This window comes from Coloeus monedula, assembly GCF_965178545.1.
Source record: "Coloeus monedula genome assembly, chromosome: 1".
NCBI lineage: Eukaryota > Metazoa > Chordata > Aves > Passeriformes > Corvidae > Coloeus > Coloeus monedula.
The window spans coordinates 139,544,890-139,569,220 of record NC_138781.1 but is presented as its reverse complement, the minus strand read 5'-3'; the positions used below and the strand labels follow the sequence as shown (position 1 = coordinate 139,569,220).

Here is a 24,331-nt window from a genome sequence, read left to right as displayed (position 1 = left end):
TCTTCTATGTCCAATTGGATGGCATGGGGAATGGCTTTTTTTTTTTTTTTTTTTTGCATGGTTTATAGCCAGATCAATGGCTGAATGAAAGTCACTTTAGTTTAATCTAATTAAGTTTTAGATTAGATTTAGATTAAATCCAGTATAGATTAAAATACTGCTGGAGAATGACAGGTATATCTTTACACTGTCCCCGATAATCCATATCCTCGAAACTGAAGCCACTCTCTACAGTTAACCAGTATTTTAAATAAGATTTTTTGCTAAAACCACTTTATTGCAGACACCATAAATACATAAATATGGGTTCAAAATTGCAGTGCACATTTTTTTTAATATGACTGTATTTATTAATCGTAATCACATTAAAAAAAAAAATCTTGCTATTATTTAGGAAAAAATCCCTGCTTTACCTGTTCCCATAGCGTAGACAAAAATCAGACATTTACTTAAAAATGGACAGAGAAATATAAAACATCTAATTGTAAAGAGGGAGAGGAACATTGATTTTTTCCTTTCTTCAAATTTCCTTCTCTTTTAGCCTAGCTCTTTATACATGAAAAGCTGTTATCAAAAAACTATTTCCAGGGACACCAAAATTTTTCAGATTACATGTCAGATTTTAGTTATATTATGTTCACTATGATACATTATATGCATAACAGAATTTAGGAAGAACAATAGTACTTTGGTTCCTAGCACAGCAAACACTCAAAACCAATTCGAAGGCATTTTGTTTTCTAAGTCATTGTGAGCAGTAACATGTTAAAAGCTGAGCACCATCTTAAGGTACTCAGATTATTGAAAGAATGAAATTGAGGACTCTAAATTGCCCTAGAATCACTCCTAGTGACTGAAAAGGTTAGCCATTAGAATTATGGTGCAGTTAAGTTGAGAAAAAAATATTCAGTTGTACCTAAGCTCCTCTGTACTATTCAGTTTTCCTCCCACATCTAATGAATAAAAAATTTTTCAAGTTAAGAATTAAGCTTAAAAAGAATCCAAAGTCAAATAAATGGAGGGCTGAAAAGAAAATTAGGTACTTAAAACTATGGAGGTTAGTTGTTCTGTATTTAGAGAAATATGGCATAAAGTGCACTGTAAATTTAAATATCATTAGTCTAGGCCAATTAGAATTTTTGACTCTGGTTCATAAAAATTTATTACTCAACTCTATCTATTTTTACTATATAAATTAAAATACCTTTCAGGAGTATAGGCTGTGTCATCATAATATGAATTAGGCACTCTTCTCTCCTGCCTAGTCCTCCTGAATATGAAATAAATAGCACAGATATTTCAGACATTTTAGAGGGAGCTTTTTTCATTATGTATACCCTTACTTTTTTATAAAATGGAATGAAGATAGAGCACTTTTATGTTCAATTCAGCAGTATACTCTGAACATATATGAAAATATATAGATATATAAAATTTTAAACTTCTGCTTTCAATTTCTATTCAGAAATAATTAACAACATATTAAGAACATTTGATCAATGCACACATATTTCATAGAAGGAAAAAGTTACATTGACAGGAAACCAGTAGTTGAGCAACTGAGAATTTTCACCAAAAATAGGATATGGATGTTAGAAAATTTCTTCTGGGTAAAACGAAAGTCATGAAAAATCAGAAGCAAAATCTAATTTCCTTAAGTGAAACAACAGAAATTCTGCCTGAAATAAACCTCACATCCTGCACAAAACATACACCAACCAGCTTTTATGGACTTACAAACACTAAACTCAAAGGCTAAGTGGAAAAAATAAATAGCACATAGTGTGGTGTTCTTGCTGATTAAGCTGAGCTCTGAGGTAGGTAAGTTGACAAAGGATTTCATACAGTGAGGTTTTCAGCATATTTTTATTTGGAACAAACTGCTAATATTTTTTTTTAAACATAAGGATAAGAACCTTGAGAACCTTACTTTGTCACTGACAACGTGTGTGTCAGACAATTTAAAATGTGGGACTTACAGATATGAATTAGCCCTATATATAATAGAACTATAGGATTCTGAACTGGGGGATATAAATAAAAGTGTAAGTAGAGCTCAACACGTCCAGCCATGATGTCTTGTGTACATTCAGTGTGAGCAGCTGCAGCAGTGTGAACAGACACCAGCTGGTGCTACCGTGCTGACAACAACATTGAAGAGTCAAGGAAACTTGGGGGGCCCTACTGAGCAGCAGGATGTTCTTGAGAAGACCCCAGGTCCTAAGGGCTCTGAAGTCACTGAAGATGCACAGGTGCTTATTGCCTTTCTTAGGCATATGCTGGAATAAGTACCTTTATATTATATTTCACAGTTTTTCCCATTTCAGAACACAATATTTCACCCACTCAACTTGAATGTTATATCATAAGGTATGAGGAGAAATGGGAACATTCACGGGTTTTAATTAACATCTGTTTCATGACATTTTGTCATTTGACATTTTGTATCTTGTTAATGCTGCCGTTCCTTTGGGGAGGGAAAGGGCTGGATTCCTTCAAAAGGGGGGAGCTATCAGAAAGACAAAATGATGAATGCCATAACCTAAGAATGACCTCAGAAATTAAGATTTTTGATAATGTCAATGTGTCCTAGAACTAATGAACTAAAGTCTGTAACATCTGATAAACAGTAACCGAAACAAACTTCAGCAGAGAAAAGATGAAAAAGAATCAAGTAGTCATTCCGTGGGGGGAAAAAAAAAGAAAAAAATGCTAGAAGAGACCACAATTTAATGGTCTGGCTGTGAATGACCACAAGATAAGCAATGAAAGGAGCCATGAATAACAAAGGCAAGTAATTTTGACTAACATATCTATATGATATATTTGCCTGCAGGACACAGACTCTGGTGGATTCAGAGTGATATAAGATAAAAAACTCTCTGTCCCAGATGAGAGACTCTTTCCTGAATGCTGGACTGTACAGAACAATATTTGCTATTTTGATGAATAGTGGAAACTGGAAAGTTGTTTCATATGCTTAATAAAGTCAAAGATAGGAAGAGATGTGGTTGCTTCACATCAACAAGACATTGATTAAGAAGGTGGAACAAAGAAGACAGGAATAACACCTTGGCCTACAAAACAACGCTTTTTAGAGTAAGCATTATATGGGGAAAAAGAGTAAAGATAAAAGAGGAATATTGTTTAAAAAGTAATTTTTCATATATTTACAATAAAAACGGGGAATAGAAAATTAATTGGTGTTTTTCAATGTGCAAGGAGGAACTGGATAACAATTATGTTATTAATTGTCCTTAAATTGCTGTTAGAATGCAGAAAGACCAAAAGGATAAAAAACTAGGCACTATGATTGTGGCTGTGGGGTACTCAGAGGAGTGCATATCTGGTGGGATGATTCAAGTAACTTGAACACTAATGTTACCCACAGGCAGCCTGGATTCAAGAGGATCACAGAATCCAGGATCAGTTTCTAGGCCCAAGGAATCCCAAGATACTGTTCTAACAGTGAGCTAGAAATATTCCACTTCATGTCAGATTTTCATTTCTGATCCCAGGCAGAATTAGCTTTAATAGCCTTCTGTTCCATAAAGCCCTGGAAAAGATTTTCTCACTGCTTAAATCCCAGCTTTTTCATTTTTATGAAGTACTGTTACTTTTGCCCTTTACCACTGATTTTACTTTGAGAGATTAGTTTCAGAAACAAAGATTAAGATTTACAAGTCAAGAACCTTAAAGTAAGACAAATTGAGAAGAGCTTCAACTTCCACTAATATCCAAACAGTCACAGACATAACCAGCAATCTGAAACAGGTTCAGATAGTGCAAATCAGACTATATATCTAAGGCAAAAAAAAGTATATAAAAATTAATTATTGAAATAGCACACAAATGAGCACATTTCATCATGCATTTTAAGAAAACAAACCAAAAATCCCTCTCCTTATCAGAGTTTCTACATGTGGACAGACCAATTTATACACTTCCTTTATATTAGGTTTCATGTAAAACAGCATCATTTCAAAACAAATGTTTAACTGAGTTCTAAATGCTATAATGTCTAATATACTACAGCTTTGGAGAATTTTTAAAAAGTAATATTTCTTTGGAAGGATATTTTGGATCCTTTTTTGTTTCTGCTTCCAAAAGTAATTTCACATTTACTTAAAAATATGGTGACATATGATCTGAATCCAGAGCGAACATTAATGAACTTCTCTGAAGAACTCATATCCAGAGGGCAGTCATGAAGTTAATATATCGAGAGTTCTTTACTTCTTGATGTGGAAATTTTTACATGGCCCCTCTAGTAAAGCAATACCTGCATCAACCAGTGTATCTGATCTGAAGCCACCACTTCCTTTTTATTGCCTCACAGTTTTCAGTTTGATATTCTGATTTCTATTTGCACACAACTCTGTAAACTTTTTCCTCCTTGGCAATACTTCTGAAAATATCTTAATTACAGTACTACACCAGCATCCCTTAAAAGCCACTGTATTTCAAGTGGCAAATTATTTCACAGAAACTGCTATGGGCTCAAATTCTCTCTCCATACATTTAATGTATAAATAGGAACTATCATGTTCTGCCATCACACACAGGTATGAATATATACAAGTAATTCTGAACTACAGAATATGCGGTATACAAACACATAGAACGTAAGCTTATATAAGCATACGCTTTTACTCTTCACACTATTTTTCAGTTAAGCAAAGTATAAGACTTCAGAAAGACTCTTTCTGTGTACTTCAAAGTAGAGAGGCTTTTCCTTGTTATTTCAAAGAGAATAAAAAATGCTATAAGCACTCTGGAAAATTCCAGCAAAAATAAGGGTTATAAAAGACAGAGACATATACTGTCCATATAACCTATTTTAAGACTGGCTTCTGTGAAGCTATTCAGCACCTCTTGGGATTTACCCACAGCCCTGAGTAGTCAGTTTTAGATGCATACATATCCAGAGTATTATAAAACTTATTTACTGTATGTGTTTATCTCTTAAAATATAGATCACATCCTCAGTTTGGAGAGCAAACATGGCACTGTCAGTGTGGCAGAGCTAATGATACACTCCACAACAATTGTACCTCTCGAGATCATAGTAAGCACCCTCAGAATAGGTACGGCACATCTTACGGGAGCGGAGTAATCTGATTGCATCTTCACAAAACAGAGGATACATTGTGTGATCCTGGCTGCCAAAACATAATGGGTGAACACAAAAGAAAAGCAACAAAATGGTGAAACAAGGACAAAACAACATGAAAAGCAAGCAATGTCAGCAACATAACAAAACACTGGAACAAAACATGACTGGAACTATGGTGAACTTTGCAAAACTACTTTTAAAAATTAAAGTATATTGGCTCGCAGCTACATGAGCTACAAGACTGTGAGAAAGGTATCACTCTCCAGTTTTATCATAACCTTTAACACAGCCATTAATATATTATTTTCTGAATATTAAAATCACAGTATTAACAAGTATTAGTGTTTGATGACTAAAATTATTTTCTTTATATACTCTCTAAAAGACATCAGAGTGATGTAAATAAAGCATCATCTTTCTGGACCATCAATTACAGCTTATCAGCAGTAAAAAATATTCAAATGAAACACAGGAAGAATTACTCAGTGTTTGTGTGCATACTACATTATCAAATCTAATGATGATACTAACTCAACTTCTAAGTTTTCTACCACTATACACAGACAAATAAAACCATAAGTGGACGTGTAGGTACACAGAAGTACATGCATTATCCACACACAGTCACACAGAGGAAAACATATACCTGACGTCCCTGTAATGGTGATCTGTGGACTGGGTGTACCGGGAACGAGGTAAAGTAACATAATGACTGAGGTGATGGCAGAAAGAAAAATACAGATATGACACAATAAGATGGAGAACGAATGACACACCTTGCAAAACAGAACACATTATAATCTGAGAATACAGGACCTACAAAACATTGCTTAAGAGCACTGGACTTATTAACAAAAAAATATATGGTATATGGTTCTAAAGATAAAATTATCTAGATGATTCATGTATTTATTCTGAGAAGCCAGTGGGAGATTATGGATCAAAAAGATAGCTAAAATTTGGGATTTTCTACAGTATTTCAGTTAGGAATAAAAGATGCATAAATCTCTGAAAGCAAATCAAGAAGTCAGATTGCCTATTCCCTTGCTGGAAGGTAGTTATAACTTTAGTATGAATAACATCTTTGAAAGAAGTTTACCTAGTCTGTCTGAAAGGCTACCACCATTTGGAAATCTGTCCCCACATAGTTCCAGAGCTTTCCTGTTTCTAAGTGTTAAATTCTCCTAATACTGATCATATTGTGATAAAAGGTGAATTTAGATGAAAGTGTTTCATTATTTAAATAAATAATGAAGAAATATAACATCAGTACCAGAATATGCCAAAAAACCCCAAATGCAGTTCAAAGTAACAAAACTAAGTTATTTATATTTTGTTTGTATTTTGAAACAATGTCAAAATGTATACATTTTAAACATATTTGTTAAAACACTAGATATTCTCCAATCATCAAAAATAGAAGAAAGTTATTTTACTTTTAATATAAATGTATGCACACAGTACAGGGAAAAGGATTTGGAAAATAGAGGGGTTTACCATTAACAAGGAGTTATTGACTACGGTTTCCCTGAAGCTGGGATATTTCAAAGGAAAGTCTAATCACAACAGTCCACCTTGATTTCACAAGAACCATGGAAAACCTCATTCTTCATTTTTATTTCTCATATCTTAATTTAAAATTATAATTTCCTTATAATTAATGATTTTCCAGGAATCAAACACATTGTTACCAGTAGGTATATTACCTACACTTCTTATATTTGCCTCTTTTTCATGAGGATAAAATGTGCCATCACCCACATGAAAATATTCCTTATATTAGGTCAATTATGTATAGTACAAGAGGTCTTTGTGTTCACTTCTTGTCAAATAAATGCAAAAGCAGAGTCACCACTATAAAAAACTAACTTAAATCCATGATTATGCAATTTAAACTTTGCAGTTTGTTGTAAGAATGAGGAACTGTACACAATTCAACAGGGCACAATTTGACATGGTACAGTGAAAATTTGAAGAAGGACTAATAATTATTAAAATAGCCATAGAGTTTACACTGCAAACTGCAAAAAAACTGTTAGTGCTTTTAAACTAATGCAAATACCTAAGTATCAAAAGCAGTCTACCCATAACAGCCTGTCAGTCAGCATGCTGCCAAGAAACACTGAAAAAAATCCACCACTTAAAATTTTTTTTAGAATATATGGACACCCACAGGAAGAAAAATCAAATAAAAATGTAGGAGTATACCCCGCAGCAGCATACAGCAAATGTATGATGATGGCAAAGAATTGCATACCAGCTTATTCTCTACACTACATGGGGACATTCCCAGGCTACATCCACATGAATATGCCTTTAAATTATTCAGATGCAACCCTGGAATTAACACCTCAAAACACTTGCTCTAGTATTAATAAGCAATTAAGCGTTTCCAGCTGGTAGATGACATTTTAATTTTAACAATTCACTTTGCCTTTTATCTTTCCAGTGAACTGCTGACAAGTTCTCCTGGTAGTCTTTGAAAAATATATGACATTAATAAATACTATATATTTAACCATTATTTAAAAACCAAAGTCTTAAACAAAACTAGGACGTCAGGCAGAATATATGTTGCAGAACATGAAATTCATGGAAATGCACATGCTATTTGCAAGTAGATTACTTACTGTCCATAAGAAGGAACACCCCAAACTGTTCACTTCACTTATTTGTATGTGAATGAAACACCATCAGTTCATGTTCTGCTCAGGATTTCAGTCCTAACAACTTTTCATATCTCCACCAAACTATGTTAATTGTCCTACTTCTGGTATCAAGTTTTGTTCTAATACTTCTAGAAACTCAGAACTCTAGTGTTCTTACCAAGTTCCGGGAATTTTTCTTGGGAATGTCTGGCAGGCAGTTCAACCTTATCCCTTTTTTGTTTTTTTTTTAATTCATTTCAGGATCTCAGAGTCAGAGTAAGCTGGCATTTTGATACAACCACTTACAGAACTTGATATGCAATAACTTTTAACAAGTTTAAAATAAGGTCCCTCATCAGCCAGAACTTTGCTTATGTTCATAGAGGAGTGGGATAAGCTTGAGTTTATAGTTGACCTAACCCTCTGGAATTACTGGCTATTCATACTTCTCCTTTTCTTTTCAGAGCCCATGTTAACCATGCTATCTAAGTCTTAATAGAATCATAGAATCACTATCAAAGATCATCACACCCAACCTTTGACCAAATACCACAATGCCCACTAAACTATATTGTAAATTGCCCCTTCTACTTGTTTTTTGGACACATTCAGGGATGGTGACTCGACCGTTTCCCTGGGGAGTATGTTCCAATGCATAGACTCTCCTCTCTTTCCGTGGAGAAATATTTGTTAATACCCAACCTGAACCTCCCCTGGGGCAGCTTGAGGCCATTTGCCCTTGTCCTGTCACTGGTTTCCTCAGAGAAGAGGCCAACCCTCACCTGGATACAACCTCCTTTCAGGTAGTTGGAGATAATAGATAATAACTTAGATTAGGTCTGGATCAATTAAGAAGCGAAAGCACAGTTCTATCCATGAATCAACACAGTAAATTACCAGAGTACAAGGCATTAATCATAAATCAAGAATATACAGCCTAACAATTTTTGTGCATTTCCATAAAATCTCTAACTATATTACAATAATAATTACAGAGATATTATTCATGTAAGCAAGTGTCTGTCTGAAAATGGTTTCTATTGAAGCACAGTAATATTTTCCATAAGTAGGCATGGTTAGTCAAAAAGAAAGGAAAGGGCCATAACACATCAGTATGAGAGAATGACTGATATCCCATACGTCAAAGGATGCACAGTTTGAAGCAGCATATTTTCCTGTGCTTTGTGTATTTCAACATGCAGAGCAAAATGCTTAAATGCCATCTTTCTTCTGAGCACACAACCCACACCACACTAGTTGTTTTTTTATTATTAAATATATTACTATACATTTTTATGTATTTAGGTTAATATAAATTCTTTATGGTTTTATAAATATGTTAGCAACACCAAAAATGCCCATGATTTATTCTAAATGTCCAAAACTGAAACATACACCACATTATTTGGCCAATATCCAGTATAAACCAATTAAAATCATGAAGTAAATGTATCATAAAGTAGTAAAAACATTAAGCTTCGCATTGCCTAAGTGCAAAAGAACTTCAGTAATGTTCCAGATCTCCATCTAAACTAAATATATCATTTGAGCTGTTAATGAAAATCATGACCCCATGTGCACATATACATGGGAATGCTCAGAAGATGATGGAGACATGGATGAAATTTAGATATGTCAGATTTTTAATCTGACAAAAGAACTCCAGGATACCTTTTTTTGTGCAGCCTTGCTTTACATTTCTAGCCTCTTATCACACATTCCTTACTTCCTACATTATAGTAGTCCACGGCAGAAGTATGGTAAATGATGGTATGGCAAAATGAACATAATAATATGCATCCTCACAGATTTATGAAGCATTACATATTTTGTTACAGATAAATAGGAAATTTGCAGCAACAACTCATTTTACTTATATTAAAGTAATGAAGTTAGTCTAATAAGGCAGCATTTTAAGTTTTGCAATATGATCATTACTACAACACATACATACCCATCCCCTTCCACACTGTGGTGAAAAGAGATTTCCACTGTTCTGACAAGATTCCAGGTATACAGGTAAACAGGATAACTTTCTTTTTTTAAAGTGAGTAGAAAATTACTTAAAATTTTTCTGATACTGGTCACCCATGTGTCCATTTTCCTACACATTCATAAAAAATCAGTGAACCATTAGGGTAAGAAAACAGAAATCAGTGATTCAGCAACTGATTAGATTGCCTAATTGGAAGTAATTAGTACCCAGGAACAGGCTTAACATACCAGAAGAGTCACAGAAGCACACTTGAAAACACACACACAAAGTGCCTCACTTGAGCCTCATGGAATACCTTTCTGTTCTTCCTATGCGAGGGGAGTTTAACCTGTTCTCTACTGCTTGGGATATTTTATTTAATAGCAAAGAAGAGGCATTTAGGAGATAATTTATTCCTTTCAATTTTCACTCTCTGTGACCAGGTCCTAAAATTTGATTGACATTCCAGCTTCCCTACTGGAGTGGGCAGTAGTCTCCCAAGTGTTTCTGTGGAAAGGCTGAAGTACTGGAATATTATTACATCCTTGTGCTTGTTGAAATATCCAAAAATAATTCTGAGCGCAAAACAAGACTTTGTGCTCCTTTCTGCTAGAGACTGCATGAATGAAACTCAGCTGAAGCAAGAAATTTCTCTCATCCTATCACTGTTTATCTATTCCCATATTCAGGTTTTTCCAGTGTATTATCTGATTGCAATTAAAGTAATATAATGTATCATCGCCAATAGTTTAATCCTCTATTTTTAGTAACACTCCTTTACATTTTTTCAGCTGAAATAGGAAATTAAATGTATGAGAAATATAGAATTATTTAAATTTTTTTAAGTAAATATAATTTTTTTATCAGTATGAATTTGCGTTTAACCAAATACTCCCGAATTTCTCAAGTTACAATTCTCTGAAAAACTAGCAATGTGATAAAATAGAAATTAGCTTAATAAGACTGCAGAGTAAGAAAAAGGTGGTTCTTTGGGTCAATCAGTTGGAAATTTAGGGGGGAAAAAGTCATTGAAAGTGGTAGAAAAGAGAAAGCTGCCGTATGAAGTTTAGGGAAAGTACTGTGGGAATGTAGTTCCCTGTATGAAGTTCAGGGAATGAAGCAAAAAATTGTGCTTGGGATCAAACTGGCTGTGAGGTTGAGCACAGAACTGCTCAAGGGAAAAGGAGCCAGGAACCAGTAAAAGGATGTGGGTTCAGAGAAAAGGTGTGCTATACTTCCTATGAGCAGCTTACTCATTTCAACAATGGAAAGCAACTACTACAGCTAGTTACTTTTACCAGAGTCCAGTTATACCATTTTAAAAGATTATATTCTCATCTGAATAAAGCAACAGTTAGTGCTCTCTGTGGTGGAATGTTTTCCATGCTGCTTCATAAACACCTGACATATCACACCAACAGACTATGTGAATAAAATGTGAAGTCAAGCTCTTAACTCTTAGAAAATGTCAAATGACATTCAAGAATAAAGTGCTGGTTATGTAACTTCCCCTGCCACATTTCATAGAAAATATTACAGTTAATAGTTTTATTTAATAGTTTGGATTTTTTAAAGAAAAAACCAGATTTTCTTTACTTATAAACAATAACAATTTTTTCATCACTAATGGTATGGATGGTTTTTGTTACATCAATTCTATAGAAATTTCTTCTAATCTCCGGGGATAGATGAAATCCTGGAAATGTTCCAACTGATAGTAACTGACAATTTGAAGACTTTAATTGTGAAACAATAGCAATTATCAGCAGAGAATTTTTGAGCTGACACATATTCAATCAAGATGGCTTTCAATAAGAAAGCCAGTATCAAATTATCACAGTGCTCCCAATACTGCATTTTAAATCATTGCTCCAAAGGTGTAGCACTGAAGTCTTTTATCAGAACTGCATTATTTTTAACACAGGCTTTTTTTTTTTTTTTTTCTTTTTGTGCATTTTATTACAAGGAATATAGCTACGACTCTTGGGGGGATGGGGGGTTTAAATTCGGCTCAAAGCTTCTTCTTTGCCACCTTCCTACTCCGACATCCCTGTTGGAGATAATCATCCTTCAGCAGACTCATGGAGGCACCAGGTGGGTGGTGCAGATAATTGTGCAATTAAACAGTGATTTGAAAGGAGAAAAAGAACTTAAAGAAACACTGCAATTATTAAGATTCAAACTGATGCAAACATTTTATAACATAGCTATAAGCAAATTTTCAGCAATGCATTTCTTTTACTTTACTGGGTATTTAAAATAGGAAAAGAAGCAGTGACATTACATACCCCCATGTAGATACGTACCCACATGAGACACACAACTGAAACTTGAAAAAATTATCCTAAAATTTCCAAATAAAGCATCAGGAACCCTTTATACTTTACAATACCTTTGTATTTTAATTTACATTTAATTGATTTTACAGTAAAATATTAACTAAATAATAAATAAATGACTACCTAATTACATATTATTCAGTTATGTATTTAATAAAGACCGTGGAAAAAAAAATCTGGTTTCTTCAGTGTTTTAATATGGCAAAATGCATCAAAAAAAATCTTTACCTAGTTTGACTTAATCTGGCACGTACTTAATAAAAGTATTGGATTAGGAGCCTGCTCCCCATGGATAAAGCAACTGCACAGTTTAAGTGGCATTTAGAAATGTAGAATTTATGTTGCTCTTGCCCACGTTTAACTTGGTGTCAAATAAAAGAGGCAGGTATTTACACTGTGCTTTAGCTAACATGCAACAGACTCGTACTGAATTATTTTGGTCTTCACTGGTTTGATTATAGCGAATGGGATTTTTTGGCATGTATTTCAACATTTACTTTATGTTAAAAAAATCCAAACCACATTCTTTCAACAGCATGAAAAAAATGAAGTGTGTATTCAAATACACTAATGAAATCTCCTCAGTAACAGGGGTGTGATAGCCCTGCTGGTCCCAGCACATCCAGATAACATCTTTGAAGTGATTTTAAAATAATGGAGAATATTTCTCTAAATAACCATGCTCATAACTATTAGTTTGACAAAACAGATAGCAACAAAATGGAAAGTGTGCCATAGTTTTGATGAATGGATAGTGGATAACTTCCCTTTTCTCTTGCTTTCTTGTAAGTGCCTCTTAGAAAAACATTTATAATTTAGGAGCTTTCTCATACATTTCTCCTGCAAGACTATTTGAGTTAGGCATTCTCAGAATGCTCTGGCTTAACATACCTATGCTAAATTCACCATTAGCAGTGTTATGCCTCAGGGAGAACCCACCTCGGACATAGAATATAGTTAATAGTTGCTAAACAGTATCTAAATTCATTGAAGTTGTGGGCCTGAGTACAATTTTCTCACACTATCTTGGTGTTTGTTGTTGATATATCTTTCAGAAAGAAACACACAGGTATAGTTTGGTGGTTTTGTTGTTGTTCTTTGGTGGGTTTTTTTGGAACTACACTAAGATTCTCACATTATTCCTCTAATTCACCTAATTATATTGATTGTTTAAATATAAAACTCTAAGGTTAAATCCAACTGTTTCCAAGATTTTCTCAATGGTTTCTGTAGTTTGATTAGTTTCAGTTTCCCAATGAGGTAAAATTCAGCCTTAGAAAATTTACTAAAACCTGTCAAACTGACATTTACAAGGTTATCCCATTACAGATAAACGCTCTTATGGAACTTGGGTCCATATTAGGTCATGAGCATTCACATTTCTTTACATTACAAATTTAGGTTATTTCATAAGAGTGTGAGTACCCACAAAAAACCTCACATTTTGACAACAATTAACTAGTGGACCTGTATTAAATATACAGGTAAGAAATTAACAGGATTTCTCACTTTGAATTAGCAGTGTACACAGTAACATTTGACACTTTTGATAATACAGCAATAGATACAAATTTAAACCATAAATTTACCCTTATAATATACAAAAATAAGTATATGATATAGCATATTTGACATATTTAAGGGTTTGGTGTTTGAAATTACAATTATTTCCAAGTAAATTTAAAAAAAATGTGTCTTTCAGGGGGTTTATTAATTTTATTTCCTATTCTAACTATGCATTCAAGTTTGAAGGAATGTTTTACATTGCCATTAGTCTTGAGGTCATTAGGCTTTTTGTATGTGGCTTCAACTAACTCCTCAGTGCCATATACCTTAGAGAACTTAATGCTGAATTACCTAGAAAAGGAAGGAAAGAATTTTCTTACTCATATTCTCAGTAATACTTCAACTTAGCAACTGAGTATGTCTATAAGAGGGTACTGTTTCTAAATCCCCTTTCTGCAAGCAACTCCAAGGATAAGTGGATCGTGGAAACAAGAAAGCATCAGAGCTGTGGGAATGAAAAATGTGATTTGTTTTCAGAGCCAAGTGTGGGTAACGTAGAGAGATTACAAACCTATACAAAAATTCAGTTTTCAACTTCTCCCAACTGCCTGCAGTTCCAGCAGTTTCCAGGAGCAATACCATTGAAGAGCTACTTTAGGGGTACCTTTGGGTTTTTATTATATAGCAGAGACAGTATCATAAATATTCATTAAAAAATTTTGAAGTCTAATCATCTTTCCATTCATAAAATCACTGTCAAACTAACAATGAATATAAAACATGATAAATATTTGGGAATTGTCTTATCCTGTTCTCTCCAGTATTGCCTAAAACAAATATGTTTCAGAGATGTTGCAATAGAGGAATAACTAGTCAACAATTTGATTACATAGGCAATCACTCACCATGTGCGATGGGAAGAATTTCTCTGTGTGTTTTGGAAAATACAGACAACATATAAAACTGTGCTCAGAGATTCAGAGCACACCTATCAAGCAAATACCTATTAATCTAGAACGGTCGTGAAAATTCAATAATCTCATCACCAACAGCCTTCTGACACTGCTTTTCCAACATATTCTAAAAAACACAATAATTTTTCTCTAAATCAAGTCAGTCCAGCAGGGATTATTTGACTGAAATGATGGAAAAACATTGTGGTACAGTACTTCAAGCAACCTTTCACAGCTATGCATTTATCTGGGAGGCAACAAATGAACTTGCATAGTGAAAAAATGCAGCAGCGTTCCATAAGGCATATACAGGCTCTAAGGGCAAGTTTAGGTCCTATTTCAAGGATGACTGGTCTAAAAATCAATATAACATTATGTCCCAAAAGCATTCTGTAATCTTCTTTTAAGGAAACAGCTCGGAATCTTCATGTTATTGCCTTCTTTATGAAAATCAGATACTAATGAACCAACTGAATAGCTTTTCTTTTCCATAACTTAAACAGAAATATTAAATATTCTACTGCAAAAAAGAGGTTGACTTATGATCTACTGTACTTGTGATGAATCCAGTTACTATTCTGGATGAGAAACACTTGACTGTTTTTTCACTAGCTTAATTTTTGCCCATTTGACTTTTTTATTCACCAAATTAAATTACAAGTCACTTTGAAGGGATTTGGGTTTTAATTCATTCTGATGCTTTTTTTGTAACAGGTCTCATTGGGAACATTTAAATTTTTTTTCTTCTGAAATTAAAACATTATAGTCTTCTGAAGAACATTGTCTTGCATTCCATACAATCATTGACCATCACATTACTGGTCTCTAGAAATATTAATCTTTTCTGTTCAATATTGCTAACAAAAAGCCACTGATTTCTCAAATTCTTTGTTTTACAGTTAGAAACCCCAATGATGTGTTGTCGCTTGAGGAATAACCTGTAATGGATATCTGTAAAAGTATTAACTTCAAATGCTAGGCATATTATCACTCAAGATAACAAAATATATTTGTATTACTCCTTGGTATATGCAATTATAAAATGAGACAATATCTAGCAATCATGCCTATCATTATAAAGTGCAGGGATTTCAACTTGGTGCATAAAAAGCCGCAAGATTTTAAAAATTAAAGGTAATAAATACTTTTTGTTTTGATTTTCTAACCTGAAGACAACGAGGTGGAAAAGGCCAATAATTTTTTTGATGTCACAAACTCATTGCCACAATTAATTCAGCAAAATTAACTACATTGTTCAATTATTGCTGCAATTCTTTTTTACATCATTAAAATTCATAGAGGTTGCTAAAGCTCTGCTTACTGTTTGGGAAGTTCCATTAGGCAAAACATTAGTCACAGTCAGATGTGCTGCTAAACACAGAGACTCGGATTTCATACATGCTGCCCTAATCATTTTTTTTCTTTTTTACGAAATGTCTCAGAAGGTTGAGCGAAGACAAACACAGAACACAATACTGGAACACACTTTTGTTACATCTGTGGACTGTGCTGTATCCGATGGGAGCATTACATTAATACTGAGCTGAAATTATCTGGGTTTATGCCTCTTTATTCAGCAGCAAAAACAACCAAGTCTACTGATAGATTTTTCAAAAGATATTTAGTACTTAAAGAATTCACTAATCTAACATGCAAAAATACTTTTATAAAAAAAGACAACTAAACTATTCAACCTTTATATTATATATTTTTTCATAGATTTTTTCAGATTCCCTCCTGGCAAACACGTGTTCACTGAACAGTTTTCCAGTCTTATATGCACTTATATTTTGTAATGTATGTCATGTAACCAGTGGATAAACGAGTAGAGAAATGCTAATCTCTGGGATTAGGTATGTAATTTACTTTAGCAAGCCACCATACTGAAGTTACTCACATTGATGCATGTAGGCTACAGCTGTTCTAATTCCAGCCAGATATTTACCTCTCTCTGTCCGGGGAGTAGTGGTCATCTATAACACGGTGTCTGTCCATCCGGTTCAGGGTGTTGTAATGTGCAGGGGTAGATCGACTCCCTCGTGGTCCCTGATCCGCATTCCGACTAAGGACAAAAGATATGAGGTTCTGAGTTTTCAGTGTGCCTGGATGACATCCTCTCACTGGTTTGTAAAGACAATTATTAGCAAACATGTTGGTAACAAGATCTGTTATCTGACCAGACTTTTGTATACATTTAAAGTCAAATGATTTTAAATCTTAGAGTAAAATAATTTCTCATTTACAAAACAGTGCCAAGTCCATGATAGGGATAGAGCTCCCTTTTTTTGTTCCAATGTGTTTCTTCTGGAAATAAGAGTAAATTTTTTTCCTTCATTAAAAATGTTAATCTTAGACAAAATTTCATTAGTTTTTCCAGACTTCAAGGAAAAATTCCTTTCTAACTGAAACACACACTCTAAACAATTTTTTATGAGCTCTTTATTTTGGCTTTACTATAAAGATGTAAACTGTAGTAAGGCACAATGGGGACTTGTGGCTGTTACTGCGGAAAACATTGGCATCTGAATTAAATAATAGCTGCTTGTTTTGCCCTGGAAAACTCATTCTGTAATCTCACTAGAAAAAAATCTGAAAAAACCCAGAACTGTTTGTGCAGGCTTGGTTAAAGAGCACCAATCACCTCTACTATTTGAGACCAAAACTTCCCCTATTGATTGCTTTGCTCAGTTTATCTATCAATACCTGACACACACTAACTTCACTTTTGCTGCTCTGTAAAACAAATCCACAAGAATAGGAAAATAAAAGGCAACAGTTAACTGTAATAATTACTGGATAATTAAAACATAATTGTTTCGTACAGATTTGAAAATAACAAATTTCATGCTTCCCTCCATACAAGGTCAAGATTTAGACCAATACATTCTTCTGTCCCCTGTCCTTTACTGCAATCTGCAGTAGCATGAGCCTAAGTTTCCTTTTTTTGTTGTTTTATACCACTCAGTTCCCCTTTCCTTTCTTGTCACTTTGCCCTTTTGGTACCTGTCATACTTATCCTTTATCATTCACCAGTTTCTGATTAGTGTTAACTTGTACATGTATCCTTCATTGCTGCTGCCATGCCATCGTTTATTTCTGCATATAAGTGCTATAAAGATGTTGTGTTACACACAAACTTTTGCCTTCAGCTCCACCTCATTTGTTATAAAACATTTTCCACTCTGGCATTCGTAAAACCAAATACTGAGTTTATTCTGGCTGGTAAACTTTATATTTGCCATACTAAGAGCATAATTCTTCTGCCTTCTGCTCTACAACTCTTTCCTGCAACTTCTTTTCTGTATGTTTTTTAACTCCCCCTATTTATACTAGTTAGAAAATCCAGCATTATCTTTACCTGCCATTGAACACTGTCATGTGTATTTGTACTTTAGAATGGACTTTAACAGGGTTCCTCTGCTGTTCTTTGTTAACCTCTTTTTACTTTTCCCAACAACCAAATCTCAGTCCTCCTTACTGAGCTCTAGATTCTCTCTGACCCTTTTCCCAGTGTGTTTCTTTCATGCTTCAAAAAAAAAAATATTTTACTTTACTTATCTCTTCCTTGACTTAAATACTTGAGTTTTCTCAAGCTATCCTTTCTTTGAAAAATTTCCCAAAGATCTGGGCTATCTGCCTACATAATCAAAACTCCTACCTAAACTCTGATTATAGGACTTAGTCTGTAAAACTCAGTACCATCCTGTCTGCTAAAATCACTTTCTGTAACATTATTTTATTGGTTTTTGTTCTAAATAAATATTTATTTTCTTGAAATTTCTGTATTTTATCAGATTCTGACCATGCTTTTAACATCCTACACAACTGTATTTCTCCTGCTTCACAGTATTACTACTTTTTCAGTTCTGTTTCACTCTAGGGATACCTTTATTAGACAGATTTACTATTTAACAAAAAGGGATATACTTTCCCCAATGAACTTTGTTCTCTAAGAAAATTTTCTTTCACAACATGTGTCTTCACTCCCTAGAAACTTTCTTGCAGTTGACAGAACATGGATGGAAGCAACTAGATAACAGGTAAGCAGGTGAAAATTTGTAATTTCAGGTGGTGATGGTAGAGAATAAGGAGCACCCTACTGGATTTATTACACTATTTCAGCATAGTTACTTTCTACAGTCACCTCCATCTTGCTTTTTCAAGTGTATAGTCTTAGAAAAAGCTGAACCTGGTGTTATTTGGTGCCTGCCACAGTCTAAACTCCGTTCTGATCTACAGAGAAAATAACAGTACATTAAATATATTAGCTTAAAACACTACAAGAGCAGTAGCAATTTCTTGTCAGCTATGATGCAGTGGGCCTTTGGTGGAGTTTGTTAATAAACTTAAGTAGGACTGAGGACTGCAAAACAGTTTCTAAGATATAACCACAACTTCTATGGCCCAAAACCTCCTGCCTGCAGAGGTGTCAGTAATGGGAAATCTCGGGTGTGCAGCATGCTCACTGCAGTTAGGACATCTGTACGGCAGCACATGCACAACAAACTCACTTAACAGCGTGCAAATGTGATTGATAATTCTTATAGATTTCCTGAGTACACATTCATTTTCAGTAGAACTAGAAAAGACTAGTACATAGATACCTAATCTAGTAGATAGATTATACTTCTTTTCTACAAATCCTCAAGCTCTCATAACCCAATTTTCTGAGCTCAACAAGTCCCCAGAGAAATGATTTGGTGTGTGGGCAGGGAAATACTACACAAATAATGCATTTGATTCTGGCATTGTAGGAAACAGCTGCAATAAATCCAAAACTATATTTAAAAACTTAGCTTTAGGAAAGTTAAAAAGCAAGAGACATTTTGAACATGTAAAGAAATGCAAAACTACAAGAAAATGAAAAGTATGTTTTTCAATTATGTTAAACAAGTGTTAATTACCAGCTTGGGTAAAAGTTCTGCCCAAAATGCGCACAACATGCATGCAGACAGAAAAACATAAAAACACAAACATACACACACACAAAGAGATTTTGCTCACATTTATGTCTATATCTCAGACAAACTCTGGAGATTGAGCATAGGCAATTACTTAGGCTGAAATCAGTATAGTAAAAATCAGAATAGGCCCCTTTGTGTCTACCATTTATTTATGTCTCATTTCGAGTCAGGCTGTATGTTTTAGATGGGTTTAGATTTCAAGTAGAAACACGCAGTTTCTGCCTCTTAGCTGTATGAGATGATGTGGGATAATTTGGGATCCTAGAACTTCACTAATGCCAAAGGATATCATGTAGGCTACATCCATTAGAGGAAATGGCAAGTAAAAACATAAGTAGGATATTATGAAGTCAAGAGAATTTTAATTTAACAAAAAGAACAAAGGTAACAGAAAGGAAAGCAGAACACAGGAGAATCAGGATAGCTGCAAGAAAGGGAGAGGAACGTGCTCCTGTCAGGAAATACTGGATACCAAATCTTCAGTATTAAAGGGGAATTGTGGACATTATGGACAAACGAAGTAACTTGCACTTTCATTTCAACTGAGTTTCATAATCTGGAAACTTATCCATTCATAGCAAAAAAAGTGCTGGAAAACAGGTTTCATTCCCATTTACATCTGTCCTTCTGCTTCCTTTCTTTTAAGAAAGCTTATCCTTTCAATTAATTAGCAGGCAATATCCAAAAGGACTAGCTTTTGGAAGAAATTTCCTGGTCTTTTTTTCTCAAGATAAATAATTATCAGAGACCTTCCAAGATCAGGAGTTGATATCCTTCACTATAAAATTGTATGTCTGTCAGTCTATTCTTGATGATTCAGAAGTGTGGAAAAAAGAGTAGAAAGGAAGCTATTATGGACAGCAAGTGAGGCTCCCCAGAACCTTAATTCTACAGAAACAAAAGGGTTGAAAACATCCACTGTCATATGAATGCTAAGTTGGATCCAACTATCACATACTATAAAACATGGAACCTGTAAATTGCTCTAGAAAACGAAAATGTGGAGAAATATTTTTCTTTCCTTAGATTGGACTGCATGGAATTTTGATGAAAAACTAGATATAAATAGGCAGAAGTAAGATACAATTATGTAACCATATAATAAATAACATAGTAATAATAAACCATAAATAACATAGAATTATATATAAATTAGGCACATCACTATAATGTAAGAAAAATCATTATTGGCTTTATATAATTTTGTAAGATCTAACCAATTCATTGCCATTTTGAAAGTCTGGAGATCATTTCCTGTATTGGTACAGGATCAATACCACTTCAATTTCTATAACTGTATAGTTAAACAAGAGTTTACCTTTGTGGGGGAGGGACACTGGGAGACCACGATCTAGTCCGTCCTATACTATCTCCACGGTGAGGGGACCCTGATCGAGAACAATGATTAGATGACATTACTTGTTCTGGCACTGATAATGTTGAACTTTGAAGATCTCTCCCATTATGTCGATAATCTAAAAAGAAATGCAAATATTCAGTGAATCTGAAGTTGCACTTTTCAATTTCCTGCCATATCTGTAGTAGTGAGAAACTCAATAAAAGATGGGATTTGATCAACAGTGTTATCATGTGTTCTTGGGTTTTATTATGAAACATACATATGTAAAGTTGACTCCTGTTGTTGTGATTTATTTAAGTACAATTATGGCTCCTATAGTCACTAAAAATTAATACCATGCACCAAATTGGGGACTTACCATTTATGGTTAATATGATGTATTAAAAATAAAACAAATGAAACTGATTGTTCCTTAGAATAACAAAGCTGATTATGGCATTTTTAATTAAAATTGTATTGCAACTGTTTTGTACAATGTATTTCAAATAGAAATGTCCATAATTAAAAATTAATCCAAAGTTTAGTTCAAATATTTGGGACAGGAAGCTACTATGTAATTTAATAAAGAGACGGGGCTCAAGAAAGATTTGTATCTCAGAAACAATTAAAGTAACAGTGACTCAATGACATCAGATTTCACTCACAATTCTGAACTAAAAAACATGATTCCTTCACAAATAGCAAGCATCCTGGCCTAATCTTGATAAACCTTAATAGAAGGCATAAATGATCTAAGCAAAAGCCTCCAAGTTACACTGGCCTAAAAGGCTAACACATGGATATTTTACACAGGCTTTTAATAAAAATCTTTTTTAAAAGCTGGATGTATTAAAAGTGATTGTCTTCATCTAATTGAAAAACCTGAATTGACTGTCCCAGGGTGCAATACTCTCTGTGAAAAAAAGATGCCAGATATACAGCAATTTCAAGTAAATTTCCCCCAAATTTTGTGAGGATGAAATTAAAACATAATGATAAGAAATTGAAGATTTGCAATTGTTAACCTGATTATAATGCTTAGCAGGAATAGGTCTTCAGAGAGTTCCTGGTGGCTGTGACAACTGATATAACTGATTTCTTTGTTTTGAAGACAGTAACCAAGTAAAGAATATTTAGAGAGATCCACCTGGCACTGGAAAAATTCTTGCTCATGAAACTGTTAGGCTTTTCCCATGAGAATCTTCCAAGAGTATAATAATCTTCTGCTCATGATTTTTCTTATTTTTCTTCCTGGAAAATGTTCACTAAGGACCTAAACAAAACCTTATTAATTCATTCCACTTTATGGTCCCAAGTATGTTCAATACTTTCAACTGAATATTCATATTTACTGTATGGCCTCACAACCAAAGATATATTCATAAATAACTTATTCCTCCTATGTTTAGGAGTAAACTGCTTTGTGTGTATCTGGTATTCGTACATAAAGTGAAAAAAAAATCCACATTATCATTACATTACACTAATATAATGATGTTGAGGATCACATAGTCTCTCCTCACTACACAGCAGTCAAACCATGTTATGTGAATCTTCAGCTGAGAGTCAGTAATGAAATATAGACTTTTATCCTATATACAAAGTACATTTATTAGCATAAGCACTGACAAAACATGTAAGGGCCAGAGCAACATAATTCTGAAATCACCAAGGCAAGACAGGGGAAATTTCATCTGTGTTTGAAACAGGGTGTTACTTACTCACTAGTGAAGTGTAGGAGATAAATAAATAAATTTTTTGCAAGTCAGTCTGGAAATCATTATATTCTGCAATTCTCCAATTCTTTAACCAGAGGTAAAAGAGCTAAAGTAACAGTAGTGGGGAGCCCACCCTGCAGCAGACTCCTGGCAGGACCTGTGGACCTGTGAAGAGAGAAGCCCACACACTGGAGCAGGTTTGCTGGCAGGACTTGTGACCCACACTGGAACAGTTTGTTCCTGAAGATCTGCACCCCATGGGAGGTGGAGCAGTTTGTGAAGAACCCAATGAACTGACATTGGAGAAGTTCAAGAAGGACTGTCTCCCATGAGAGAGACCTCACTCTGGAGAAGGGCAATAGAGTGAATGGTTCTCCCCCTGAGGAGGAAGGAGTGGCAGAGACAATGTGTGATGAACTGACTGCAACCCTCATTCCCATCTCCCTGCGCAGCTGAGAGGGAGGAGGTAGAGAACCAGGAGTGGAGTTGAGACGAGAGACGAGGAAGGGGTGGGGGAAAAGTGTTCCAAAACTTGGGGGGGTGGGGGATATTTTCTCATTATCCTACTCTGATTTTATTGGTAATAAAATACTTTCTCTGAGTTGTCTGCTTTGCCTGTGACAGTAACTGTTGATTGATCTCTCCCTGTCCTTATCTCAACCTACAAGTCTTCAGTTATACTTCCTCTCCCATGTCCAGCTCATGAGGGAAGCGATGGAGCAGCTTTGGCATCCACTTGGCATCTAGCCAGGGTCAATCCACCACACATAAATGAGTAGCAAATTATTATAAATTTCTAGGTATTGAAATAAAAAACATGATTTGCAGTACAAGAACACAGAGAGAAATATTTTCTTGTTATCCTAATAATGCATAACTATTGATAGAAAAAAGACAGAGATGGTTCTTTGTATTTTGCATACACAGGGAGAATTTGTTGCATTTGGAGATGGAAAACAATAGAGTAGTAATATGAAGAAACAGATAAATCCTTTGAAAAAATTCAGCAGTTTATATAATATTATGTATGTACAGTCATTGAAGTATGAGGGGAATGAGCAATACCATAAGGTATTCTAGATGACTAAACATTCTGAGGGGCAAGGTAATCAATTAAGAAAACACAAACAAAAACCTTCTTTGTCTAAAAAATTCCTAGAAGTGAGAACAAGTAAATCACAATTATTGAATTATTTCAATCTGCACATAGAAACAGACTAATTACTTTGGAACAAAAAGCCTCTTCCAGCTCTAATTTGTTATTTTAGTTGACCACTTGCACAGTATTGTTGCAATAAATCAAAATATATCATTATATAATTAATTGTCAAGTCTAATCCTGATCGAATAAGTGCTTTACATTAATTTGGAAGTAGACATGCAGTGCTTTCTGGTAACTAACACTGGTACTGCTTCCTTATGACAACAACAAAGGCAAAAAAAAAATCAGCATTCCTAGAAATTTTGCTACATTTTGCTACATTTTTGCTACATTATTTTAACAAAACTAGATGAGTTTAGCTGTGATCAAAGAAATAGACTAATACTGTCTAATAATATTGTTGCCAGAAAATAAACTTTGACATTTGTAATTAATTTACTTAAACCAAAAATTATTATATTTATAAACTCCTCTTTTGCCAACAGGTCACACATTGAAAAGCAGATGTTTCAGTAAGGCAACCCACTAGCATGAGATAATTTCAAAACTGTCCTTCAGTTTTGTAGAGTTAATGTAGCTCTGATTGAACTGTTTGTACTGTAGGTATGATT

At 34.3% G+C, this 24,331-nt stretch overlaps 1 protein-coding gene across 24 annotated transcripts in view; it reads right to left on the bottom strand.

The window, feature by feature from the left end:
• RIMS2 (regulating synaptic membrane exocytosis 2) overlaps window positions 1–24,331 on the bottom strand; it is a gene marked incomplete at both ends in the record, with an annotated part of 450,969 nt that overhangs the window by 142,621 nt on the left and 284,017 nt on the right. For 14 of the 24 annotated variants that reach the window (XM_082292399.1, XM_082292403.1, XM_082292381.1 and 11 more), the window contains 2 exons: window positions 16,483–16,599; window positions 20,820–20,976. In XM_082292399.1, the coding sequence (XP_082148525.1) occupies window positions 16,483–16,599; window positions 20,820–20,976 (274 nt within the window). Of the gene's footprint in view, window positions 1–1,204; window positions 1,271–5,054; window positions 5,163–5,762; window positions 5,829–16,482; window positions 16,600–20,819; window positions 20,977–24,331 lie in introns of all 24 variants that reach the window. The other 10 variants (XM_082292398.1, XM_082292401.1, XM_082292400.1 and 7 more) reach the window with 3 other exon arrangements.